The 12,965-nt window shown below is 37.0% G+C and overlaps 1 protein-coding gene across 1 annotated transcript in view; it reads right to left on the bottom strand.

The window, feature by feature from the left end:
• The window catches only part of brinp2 (bone morphogenetic protein/retinoic acid inducible neural-specific 2), a 76,239-nt gene that overhangs the window by 46,129 nt on the left and 17,145 nt on the right, over positions 1–12,965 (bottom strand). Inside the window, exon 2 of the mRNA XM_043220780.1 lies at positions 3,362–3,682. Within this exon, the coding sequence (XP_043076715.1) occupies positions 3,362–3,633 (272 nt within the window). The 5' untranslated portion in view covers positions 3,634–3,682. The remainder of the gene's footprint in view (positions 1–3,361; positions 3,683–12,965) is intronic.

The raw sequence follows: 12,965 nt of genomic DNA on the forward strand, positions 1-12,965 counted from the left end.
CTACAGAGTGGCTCCCCGCTGGTTGTCTCTGCCGTCACCTTGTGCGCCATCATCGGTGTGATGGTCTACAGATAATAGCACGAATGGGAGCTACTACATCATCCCAAGGCTCCACATGGGTAGGGTAGTGCGTCATGGTTCTCTCATAATCATAAATATGTTTCTTCTAGTAGTATGCCTTACTGCAATCTCTTAAAGGTACATGTTATGTATTTTTCCTTGTCAAAGAAGGTTTTACAGATAAACAAATAGGACTTAAAATTTATAAGTAATTCTAATTAAATTATACGAAAACTAAATAAAAAATATACATGAATAATTGGTCACGCTTTATATTAGGTGGCTTAGGGACAGGTTTGTAATGTAAATAAATGTAATTACAGAAATAAATTACAGATGTAATTACATATCGGTATTATAAGTATAATGTATTAACATGCATGTACACGATGAGTGCACTGTACCAAATTTACAATTTTAAATGTAAGTATATAGTAAAGATCACCAAATAATTAACTACAAAAATAACATTGTAACATTGAACAATAGGTTTAATTTGTTAAAATTAGGTAGTGCATTGGGTAAAATGAACTTAACATCATGGAACAATCTAAATTAATGTTAATTTCAAAATATAATTTTCCTTGTTAGTCATTCGTGTTCATTCATAACCCATGAACTCTCTAATTTCTACAGTTTATTTCAAATGAATTTAGCACATGTAGAAATCACATTGATCGTAGACTGAATGCTGTATTTTTCACAGTTAACTGTATAACGAGTTATAAATGTTAGCAAACATAATTGTCAAGTGTTACTATAAATTAGCCATTCTAGATGAGTAATAAAGCATTTCTACAAAAACCTGACATATGCAAGTTCTCTCTTTTAAACGGATATCTGTTTTTTAATCGGGTACTTATTTTTATTGAGCTCACAGATGCTTCCATATCGAATAACTTCTGAATGTAAATGTCAACTGCTGCTAAAGCCTTGGAACAAAGGAAACAAATGCAAGCGCACATATCTCTCCATTCACAACATAAAAATCCCCATCGGAGCTGGCAGTATGACTAAAGACCATAGAATTCACTCTGCCGGGGATCCTTTGGTGCAATGTTAACCCCCAGAGGGGAGCTGTACCCAAGGAAGCAGTAAAAAGGTACAGTGCCTGCTGGTGTTCTCCACTTGTGATGTGCAACCCAGTTTCTCTTTCTGGAAATCCCGATCTGTTATCATATCAAAAAAAGGCTGAATGCAGTGTCCGGCTGAAGCCCCGTCTTTGCGGCGTGAGGTCAGTGATGCTGTTTACACAATGCCTCTGAACTGTGATGCACATACAGAAGACTCGCCTACACCCAAAACACCCACACAGGCTCTTTGGCTTGCAGGACAGCCTTTCAAACCGCGCTGGCAGAGGCTCGTCTCCCCCTCACTGAGTCCATCGCAGTTCCGTGGGCCTTTCTCTGCCCAGCTGCTGTAGGCATGCTGGGTTCTGAATTCGGCGAGCGGAGAGAGTTGGACAGAGTCGGCTATGTGCCAGCGGGGGACAAAGGAAGCAGGCAAAAAGGCCAAACTCCCCTGACGGATCTGAGGTCAGCCACAGTAATGCACCAAACACCCCTTTCCTTCCTGTCGTGTGTGTGTGTGTGTGTGTGTGTGTGTGTCTTTGACATGGGGTGGAAGGAATGTGCAGCGATCGATGTTTAAAATGCACTGTACTGAACGAAAGATGCCGGGTGCATGTAATTAAAACAGGTCAACGGCTGAATAATCACCACCGTGTTGCTACTGATGTGTTGCACTTTTCAGAATAATGATGAGCGTTGCTGTGCGTGACGATATCAAAGCCAAGGTCACAGATTTGAGTGTAGCGTGGTGCAGGGCTTTTCGAATTGCGAAAAACTGATAAATAAATATATGGCTACGTTTATGAATACAAATCATTTACTGACAGATATAATTTTACAGTACCTTTCAAAGGTTTCGGGTTGGTCATTAAAAAAATGGAAAAGAAAAATAAAAAATAGAAAGATGTGCATTTTGCTCACCAAGGCTGCATATAATAATGAAAAATACAGTCATGGAAAGAAATTGCACTCGAACGCCAATCTAACACTCTGACGTTTGTTGCTATTATCAGTGCTGAACAAAGTTGTGCTGCTATTTTTGTTGAAACCATTTTTTTTATTCTTGAATGAATAGTAAGTATTTATTTTACATATTTTTATAACATTATAAATGCATTTGCTGTCAGTATTAAGCACTTTAATGCAGCCAGTTTAATTTAATACAAGTAATGGAACACAAAGTAGTATTTCTACACATAATTTTTATTCTACCACAGTTTACATGTAAATATATTACTATCTTTATATTTTAAGAAAGGGATCCATCGCAAGTGCATTATGATTTATGGATCAGTGTAAATGGGCAATGTATATGATCTAAACATTGTTTCAGTAACTGCTGGCAGCATCATAGAGGATGAAGCCTTTTTACTGTATGCGCAATGGCCCTTTTCTGTCACATGACTGCAACCAAGTTCACTTAACAACGATATCAACGCCATGGGCTGCATCAGATTAAACAGATCCATGCCTCACCACAACCGAGCTGTGAGTGTTGCTTCATTTTCTCCTGCTATGTTGGTGTCAGTGCTTCTCACTGTGGTTTATTCGATCTGTCACATGACTGATGAAAGGTCAGTTTGTCTGCACGAAATCTGTACCCACACTATTCTGCACAAAGCACCACTGCGTGCTGCCGAATCCATGCATCTTTCATTTTAAAAAGTTTTTCGAGTTTTATAAAGTTTTCATCTACAACAGAGAGTGGATTTCACATGTTTTACCATGTTCTGTTGATAAGCTAACATTGATATGAAGAATCTCACATGAATCTTTACATGCTGTTCTCTCCCTAAATGCAGAGAAGTAATGGAGAACATTGTAAGGAAAATGGAAATCCTTTGGTTTTAAAATCATTTACACGGTGCTGCAATTTACACACAAATAATTTCCCTGCAACTAATTCCTATCTTATTAAAATCTTATAAAAATCTTATTTTTTAGAAAACTTGAAAATTGTAACAATATTACTTTTAACTGTATTTTTAACAAATAAATGGTGAGCATAAGAGATCTAATGTTCAAAAACTAAATTAAAAAGGGTAAAACACCAAAGAACTGTTCTGATGATGCTCATTGATATTGCCCTAGAAAGCCAAGTAAGCCAGTAGTGAAGGTGAGAATTTTTTTTATCAGTTGTCATACATTTTCACGGAATCTGTCATGGGAAGTCAATTTTTGAATATCCATCCAGTATTTTCAACTAATAATATAATCATCACAGCACAAACCTGTAGATTTTGTAGCGTGTGGAGAAGCCTTGTTGGAAGCGTTCTTTGAACTCTGTGTATTCTGGACAGCGATGGAAGGGCCCTTTATCAGACAAGAGCCAGTCCAGCTGGCCGCTGCTCCGGCCGGAGATAGAAGAGAACGGTGAGGTCTTCTGGTCCAGACGCTCAGCCAGAGCCAGAAACCAGCTCAGTGGGCCCAGAGGTGCCCAGTGCCACAGGAGCATCAAGAGGAACCATCTAACAACTGTACTTCTCTGCCAACACAACGCCATCCTGCCCCTGGGCACCTGGCGCCAGCATTCTTCTGCCAATCCCTTTGACCTGAACACACAGGAAGAGAAGATGAACAGTAAGGCTTTGATGATGAACACTGACATAACAATTCATTTTGTGTGTGTGTGTGTTTAGTCTCACGGTGAAGTATAGCGAACACAGCTGGCTGTATCATGCACATGATACAATTAAAAAATAAAAATAAAATATGCAACATATGCCGCATTTCCCTTAGTTTTCTGTTGTTGAGCATATGAGCAATTGGGTCCCTGATTCATAAACAATTATTTCCAGCAGCACTGGGGAAAAATGCAACCTTGAAAATAATGCTTGACATGCATGTCATAAAAAGCAAGAGTCACGAACAACGCTTATATTAATGAGTTCACATTGATTATGTAAAGCGCAGGTAGACACTGGCTTTGTTGGAGGTGATGACTTCATGCATAGATGCATACAGTATCAAATGATTAGTTTTTCCATTCCCTCACATTCCTTTATAATTCTTCTTCAAATGCGTGCTGAAAATTAATTTTCCAAAGGACTAAATGCGGGTTTGGATTCCTAATGATGTATGAACTACCTTGCGCTCGTTTTTTAACTGCAGCAAGGGACTATCTGTAGTTTTTTTAAAAAGGCAATTAGAGGCAGAGAGTATGAAACATAAAGCAGGTCTCAAAACAGCCGATAACCATATAGAGTGTATATAGGACCTTGTGGTATGTACGGTAATAAGTTCCATTTACCCAGCATAGCTTCCTTCAGCACAATTCATTAAACTAGGAACGGCCATCAGGTCACCCAGAGATGATTTCCCCATGTTTTTCCTCTATTGCTTCCTAAAAGAACATCTTATTTCCTCACTCAGTCGTGTAGTTCTTATATACAAAATGTAATTATGCCCATTCCTCCAGCAAAATATAATTTTTCCACTCTTCAAGTTTTTCTTCTTTGTTTTACACTCTGCAATCCTCTCATGGCCTCATCTTGATATATCTAATTTTGTGCTATTGCATTTCTTTTTCTTCTTTTTTTTTTATATCTTTCATCTTTTTGTTTCTTTGTTCTTTCTAGCAATTTATCCCATTGTCTTTTTTTTCCCGTTTCATTTTCTTCTTCTCAGTCTTGTAATAATGTAGCCAACTCTTGTGGTTTCCGTAAGGGAAAATACAATATTATTATTTATTATTTGATGTATTTATTATTACTGTTAAAACGTAATATTAGGCTTGTCAGACAGTTTTAAATTATATTAAATTGGTTATTATTTTGATTGTTTAAATTGCACGAGATCCCCTTATTTCTGAATTCATTATTTTTTTCTGTTTTTAATAATGCATTTGTTTGTCAAATTAAATGGATCCTTTAAACCTTTAAATGTAGATCATATTAGAAGAGCAACAGAGTAAAACTGAACGTACTTTAAAAGCCCGCTGAATGTACTTTACACAAATACACCCGCATTTTACTGTACATTACTGTCATAAATGGCAAATGCCAAACCAAGTAAGCAAATATAAATGACAAAACATAATAAATTAAATTAACAGTGCGAGCAAATAAGACTAGTACATGATGAACAACATCTGTACACTGAGCACATTCATCACAGCATGCATTTTTACTCTGGTCTGGTTTTAACTGCTTCGTGAGAGAGGTAAATGCCATGCTATTTGTCAAAATTAGAGTAACGGCTTCATCTAAAATTTGGTCAGGCCTTTATCATTCATAGAATGAGTTGCTCATTTTTGACTGCAACTTCCAAAATGTCTTATGCTTGATAATTATGCACGTTGCACAAAGAACAAGTGTTTATGTGATTTTAGCCATTGCTTGTCAACTATTTGGTCTATTTGTCACGTACTATCGCTGCCATTTAGCTGTATTACGCACACCACTTACACGCTGTTTAAGTAACGACAGCAGATGGACACAGGTATGGTCAGCCTTTTTATAATTAAATATCTTAACTGGCTTCACGTTTGATGTTTGCCTTTCAAAAAGTCAGGGGTCTGAGTAGCGACACCCCAGACAGCTATAGCAATGCACGGTCTTATTGCTCTCCATTCACTCTGGAGCCTCTACCTAATTATAAAATGCATAAAACATTGAAATGCCAGGGAGACAATGGAAGAAATACTGAATTTAGCCCTGACATTTTCATGCGCGGCTTGCATAATTTAGGTGTCTTTATATTTACCCTTCCCGCTCAGGAGGGAAGGCAGGCGCCAGCTGCGAGTATCTAGAATTTAGCATATAGGGCAAAAAAGGGACATTGGGAGCACATCACATGTCCGCAACACTTGCATGCAGGAGTGTTCTGCAGAGCACACTTGTTAGGAAATCGGAGTTGCAGGGCCTGAGGTTCACCTGAAGGCTTTAGAACTAATTGATCAAATAGTGATTATGTAGTGGTTTTAGGAACTGGCTTGAGGACATGCTGATAATGCAGCTTTTTGTAATTATGAGGGATACACAAACCCTGAGAACAGTATATTGCTCAAGGAGGGTGTAATTTTCTTGAAGATTTAGTCCTTTAGAAATAGATCACCTAAAAACGAAAATGTACTCATTCTCATGTTAGTGCAAATCTGTGAATATTTACCTGTAGAAAAGCGAAAGCAATTCTATCTATTAACCCCTAAAGACATGTATTTTACACATCATTACTTTAATGCTGTCTTCTAGTTTTTTGGCATGTAGAGATTACAGCTGTATATGGTATGAGTATGCTATTTGTTAAATATCTGCATAGTGTTTTAATTGAAACAACACAATAAAGCTCCAGGAAATGTGGGATGGCTCTTCTTGAATATCATGATAATTGCTCTCAAAATTGCTCTGAATTTTTCAACGTTCTTAACAATGTTTATAAAAGAGCCTATGACTCATGCTGTGCACCTGCTAGTATTTTGGTAACCTGCTATGCTTGTTCATCACACTTCATTATTTTCGTAAAATAACGCACCTGCAGCTTCTGTGGTTTTAATGTACTGTACTTTATGAAGCGTCTCGAAAGCTCTGCTGAGGCTTTTGCTTTGTTGTATGTGGCCGTTAAAATAACTTGCGTGTAAAATGTGTTTAAAGTAGATGGTTATTTATTTGGCACTTTTATCCAAAGTAGTAGACTTAAAATCAAACCAGCAACCTTATTATTTTCATCTCAGAGCTTGTAACCATACACGAGGGTTTTTCGATCTAAGTAGAATTGAAATTCAAATAAATGTATTTGTTTAATTAACTGTTTAGCTAATTTAAAGTGCTCCTATTATGGGTTATGAAAGGTTCATATTTTGAAAGTCCAATGTTGGTATGCATGCAGAAAAGGAGAAAAAACCCTTTTATTGTCTCATGCAATTATTTTTACCATAGTACCTCAAAGAATCCCAAACGATTCGCTCAAAGATTTTTGGGAATTGTTTTTAAAAAAAAAAGACTAGTTTCAATGCCTCAGAGTCGACTCTCTTTGATCATTTATAAGGTTTATCTACCTTTTTCTTGACGTAAAAAAAAAAACTTTGTACATTTTATGGGTCTCGCTTCCGGTCTAATCGGCATCCAGCTATTTTTAGCTGTACAAAACATCTCGTTTTGCCACTTGATACTGAAAATGTGTGTCTTATCATGTTATTTTAATGTATTATCTTAATTATGAACACACTGGTTTGTAGTGCAATCTGTTTCATACCTTCCGCGTTGAAGGAAAAGGTGGATAAGGCTTCAGTAAATTTCTTGGTATTTTAATTCAGACTGCAGTTTTACAGTGCTTTCTGTAAGGTGTAGCCGTTTCAGTTTCTTATGACCAAAACAGACAAATAAATAAATAGAAACCCCAAACAAACAAACAAGAATAAGACGTGTGTGGACACGCATAACTTCTCACCAAATTCGAAAGAATAGAGTGTGTTTCTTTCAAGCATCTAAGTTCATTCACATTCTTTCTACATATGTGACCATGGGACATAATTCATGTTGAGAACCACTCAATTTCACCTAGATCCCACACAGATGCAGAATCACCCATCAAAGACAATTATCCAAAAGTGGCGCAACAAGCCAATAGAGGCCTAATATGGCGGAAATTCAGCTGCCGTTCTGCTCTTTACATATAACAAAGCCCAGGTGAAACCATTCACATAGCCGCTTCAAACTCTTCCTGATTTAAAGTGGATTTAACATCTGTTTACATGGCTCTCAAAATTCCAATATCGTCAATTTTCTAGTATGTCTGAGAACAAGGAGGACCTGTTGAGAATTTAGGTTGGTTCTCCAGTATTCCGTGTTCTCATCCATTATTCAAAGTAAAGCAAGAAATGTTGTGCGGTCCAGCTGTGGACTTTTACTGAGCCTGAGTGTGCAGAGAAGGCAGGTGCACTGACATAACCATAAGGCCGGCTGTCCTATTGAACTCAGGTACACCAACTCAGCAATCCCCACCAGATGCCTTGCTCTTACCATCATGTGTGCCTGCAGCCCCATTACAGAAATACAAACGTAAGCGAAAAAGTATACACTGATTTTCCTACTGCTGCTGCTGCTGCAAATCATTTTAGTTTAGATGCATTATTATATTCATTGCATGATTAGAGAGGTACACTACCATACAAAAGTGGAACCTCTTATGCTTACAAACGCTGCATTTATTGAATGAAAAATACAGTAAAAACAGTGAGACTGTAAAATAGCATTATTTGGAATTTTTAAATAGTGTTAGAGTTCAAATGACCAGCTTTAATAATTATTAGTATTAATATTTGTTATACAGAATTTTCTACAATTTGCATGCCATATCCTTAACTAAAGACTAAAGGAATAGGAATATGAATGCTTTGATATCCTAATAACCCATCATGCATCTGTGTTGATAAAATTAGTCTGATTTCACTTATGTATTTGTTTGTTACTTCACTGATAACTGTAGGGCACGTAAAACTTTTAAACCAAGGCCAACTGACCCAAACTACATTTCCTACACTTTTGAAAGAAATAACCAAAGAGTAAGACCTCAGGGTGTCATTTTTTTTCCACATAAAGAGAGCCAACCTTTGAAACGAGCGTTTCTATCTTGCAATTCTTGCATCACGGTTATTGCATCTGTCTTGTTTATTGCATTCAATCTAGCAGAATGTGAGTGTCACAGACAAAGCAGCACAAAAGAAGCATGCAAGAAACTTTTAGCAAGGTTGAGCTCCACAAACCTCCAAGTAGGAATGTTTATGAGCAATTTTATCCCGTGAAAATAATTAAACCACATTTAATTCACCAAAAATATGCCCCAGGTGACCATTTTGCAAGATGGGAGATAAATAAATGAAAGGGCATAAATCCTGAAAATGTGTTTAATTAAAACATGCAAGCATGGCAAGTTAATCAGCCAAACAATTATGCGGGCGTGAAAGAGCATTAATGTGCAAGCAATTTTAACAATACCTTGTCGCAGAGGGGTTTTAAATGTCTCTCTCTGTACGTGCTTGTGATGGTCTAGCAAACAATCTCATACACTAATATACATATTAGAATATTAGTACACTAGTGTGCTTTATTTACATTTACATACTGTAAATGCGTGTGATTTTACAAATTCTTCAAGCTTCTTTTATAGCAGGTGTTACGACATTATGGTGAATTAATAAATGCACTGTCTGCGGAATAATGTAAGCAGATGTTCTCCAATGGTAACAGAGGGAAAACATTCACATGAGGAGTCAAAGCAAACAGCCACAATCACTGATGTTTATTTCAGAATTAGGCATAATAACATACGGATAATTAAGACTCATCAATGTCTTATTTACTATACCTGTGCTAGATAATTAAAAACAGCAACTTTTCCACCAAAACCAGACTCGAGTTCCACAACTGGTTTATGCTGTGCAAGATCTGTGCTCACGGGGATCTGCGATCTCTTAAAGCGATAGTTCGACTAAAAATTTAAATTCCGTTAGACTTAATGCATCCTAGCTTCTTTCAAACCTGCACGTGTTTCTTTCTTCTATTGAGCATAAAAGAAGATATTTTGAAGAATGAAGATCAAACAGCTGATGGTGGCCACTGTAGTATTTTTTATTTTTATTTTTTTCATCATACTATGGAAGTCAATGGCTGCCGCAAATTGTACGGCTTACGACCAATTCGTACGTGTTTTACAAGGTCACTCATGCGATTTTGTACGATTTGTCAAAAAATCCACTTTTTTTTTTTAGGTGAACTATCCCTTTAATACCCAAATATCCTGCTGTTGTATCACCATAAACACATTTCAGCCTTCTGCTGGGTGTAATCGCTTATACATCACACTTTAAAAAACACCGTACACACGCACACACACCTACTCGCACTCAAGATAATTACCCAGGCTGCTTATTAGATTAACACCACTCCATAAAAACACATCTGCATATTGCTCTGATACTATTAGCTCCGTGCCTCATCCTTAAATACGTCCTGGCACACTTTCTCGCCAGGTCCTCGCAGAGTTTTCAGGAATTTCTTGCCAGAGCCTGTGCAAACTCATTTGGTAATTGAGGGGAAAGTGTGTCCCCGTGCAAACAGACCTCCCACACACCTATAAAACATTCTCGCTGCTAATGAGAGGATGAGCTTTAAAAACACTGAACACACAGAGGACGACTCGCACAGGACACATTCCAGCATCGTTGCCATGGTCACCTCATATGGGTAACCAATTACCACAAGTGTACGAATCGTGATTATATACACCACAGGTCCTCAAGTGTTTTGAGGAGTGACCGCATTAGGAAAAAATGTGTGATCTAAATGTTTCATCTCGGCCTTGTTAATTTTGCGCCTGTTTTGGACGTTTCTTGAAAAATAGCGATAATATATATTTTCCTGGAGGAGAGAAATTTGTTGTTAATTGAAAAGCAGGCTTGTTGTAATGTAAACACGCAATTTGTGCCACAATAGCTTGGGCTGCAAAACTCATCTAATTTGAACACGAAACCATGGCAACTGTGTCAATTAAACGGGAGGTGCATGAGAAACGTGACAAGCTCCAAAACATTTTGTATAATATACAGTTGGCATCTGAGACAACAACGAAAATTTATCCAAGCCTCGAAATAAAATTTAAACACGACAGTAAAAAGTAACTATAATGATAATTATATCAGCATCAAAGCCAACGCGTAATGTGCAGTTTTGTCATCTGCTGCTTTAAATGCTCAAGCTCTTCAAAGCAATGCGGTTTCTGATTGGCTGTAAATGTTTTTCTCAATCATTAGATGGAATAAAATAGTTCTGAAAATGACTGCAATGATATCATTCCTCTGGGCTGTTATCACTTTTTTTTTCTTTTTTTTAAATAAAATCTTTAACATTATAGTTTATAATGTTATAATGTTATTATAGCCTTGGTATGAATGGGCCTTTGCACTAAAAACTAAATTAACCTAAAAGAGGCAACATCCATCTAAACATCTAAACTAACTGGTTTAATTTAAGTATAATTTAATTTCTTTGGGTTAGTTTTTTTTTTTTTTTTCCAGAGTAGACCAAAATGTAATTTTGATGTAAAATTCATTTCAAAGTTAAAATTACGTATTTTAGATTCTAATCTATTTATGTTACTAAACAAATAGGAAAATAAACCATCGTCCTGATCTCTCATAAACTGGTTTAAACTGAAGCACAAGCTTTTGCTTTGAGGTCACGGAGCCAATTTTTTACGGTGACTCAGTAGTGCACAACAAAATTACCACAACACCATTGTGTCATGTTAATTTTGTTTTGTTGTGCACTATACTGTGCTACCATAATTTTAACTCCAAAAAAGAAAAAAAGCTATTCTTTTGGACACTTTATTCTCATTCTTTTGGACACTGCTGTTGCAGACAAGTCTCAAACTTCTATATAACACACTTTATACCTTGCGCTGCTATAAAAACTGTTACATATTTTTCCGAGTTCAGCGTTCATTCCAGAAGATGTGTTCTCATAGCCTTAATTTAAGCAACAGTAACTTTCACACACTCTAATCATAAATTCACAGCAGTGCCTCTGTCTATGTAGGAATACTAAATTGTGTCCAGCCGACCAGAAAATTGTAGCTGTTTATTAATTGTAACAAATGTAATTAGTATCTTAACACTCTCCAAATGAATCTTCTTTTTTTCAGTTATGGGAACATGCAGGTTGGTTTATCACACCCAGATAACACGGTCATAATTTAACCTAATGTGTTAGAAAGCTTTGCACATTTAAATAACCACTGCTAAATCGGTGTCATGTCTTCGGGTAGAGACTGTCATAACATCAGTGCACTCGTTCTCTCGATGCTTTTACTTTCAGTGCGCTGTTGTATACTTGAAGCTCTGAAAACGGCACTATTCTGTATTGTAGACTGCTGCTTTTTGTTTGAGTGGTCTCTGTAACATTTGAACTCTTGATCTAGGAAGAGGAGATGGAAAGTGGAAAGGATGAAAGGAAAGAGAGGGGATCGATGTGGAACGGTAATACAAACACACCTTTTGACCTTCAGCTATTCTGTCGACGCGCGCGCAACAATATACACTACATTTAAGTGTGTGAGCACGTTCAGCTTATCCCTCACGCATGTCATTGATCATGTGTGTGTATGCGAATTGTCCGTTATCTCGTTCGTGATTGAGCTGGAGTACTTGGTTTGTGGGTAATGGACTTTGGCAGACGCAGGGTGATTGCAAAGCTCCATATGCATGTGTGATAATGAGTGAAGACAGATGTAGTGTGCAGAGACCGATCAGGGGCATCGGGGTCCTCAGATAGTCAATAAATCTACCACAGAGCCGTAAGAGGTCCATTACCCTCCAGCAGCAGATAAAACCTCCCCTAAAGATTGTTCTGGAAAGAATTTGACCCGTGACCCTGTTTATTGGGCTTTCACTGATTGAATCAGAATCACCGAGGGCTAAAAACCCAAAGTGACTATTCGGAGAGATGAACAGATGTGCTATTTAGAAACTTGGTTATTCATTATCACTGTATAGTAAAACAATTCTGCATTTATATTCAGATGAGAAGCCGCAACATTTTATTAAACCGATTTTTACAATTATAACTGAAAAATCTATTATGGAGGATATTGGTATCCCAGGTTTGTTTCATGCCTGCTAGTATACACAATTACTGCTCGCCATACAGTCTGCTCTTATAAATTATATATCAGTGTTCCTCATATATTATGCTGGTTACCATTCCATGGAATATTTTAGAAGTTTAGTGGATCTGAATCGTATCTTATCGCTTCAGAGTATTGTTTAGCTGTGAAACAAATTCAGAAGATGCTGATAATTTAAAAATTATATAAAAAGTAAAAATAAAAATACACAGA

The sequence above is a fragment of the Puntigrus tetrazona genome, chromosome 2 (assembly GCF_018831695.1).
Source record: "Puntigrus tetrazona isolate hp1 chromosome 2, ASM1883169v1, whole genome shotgun sequence".
NCBI lineage: Eukaryota > Metazoa > Chordata > Actinopteri > Cypriniformes > Cyprinidae > Puntigrus > Puntigrus tetrazona.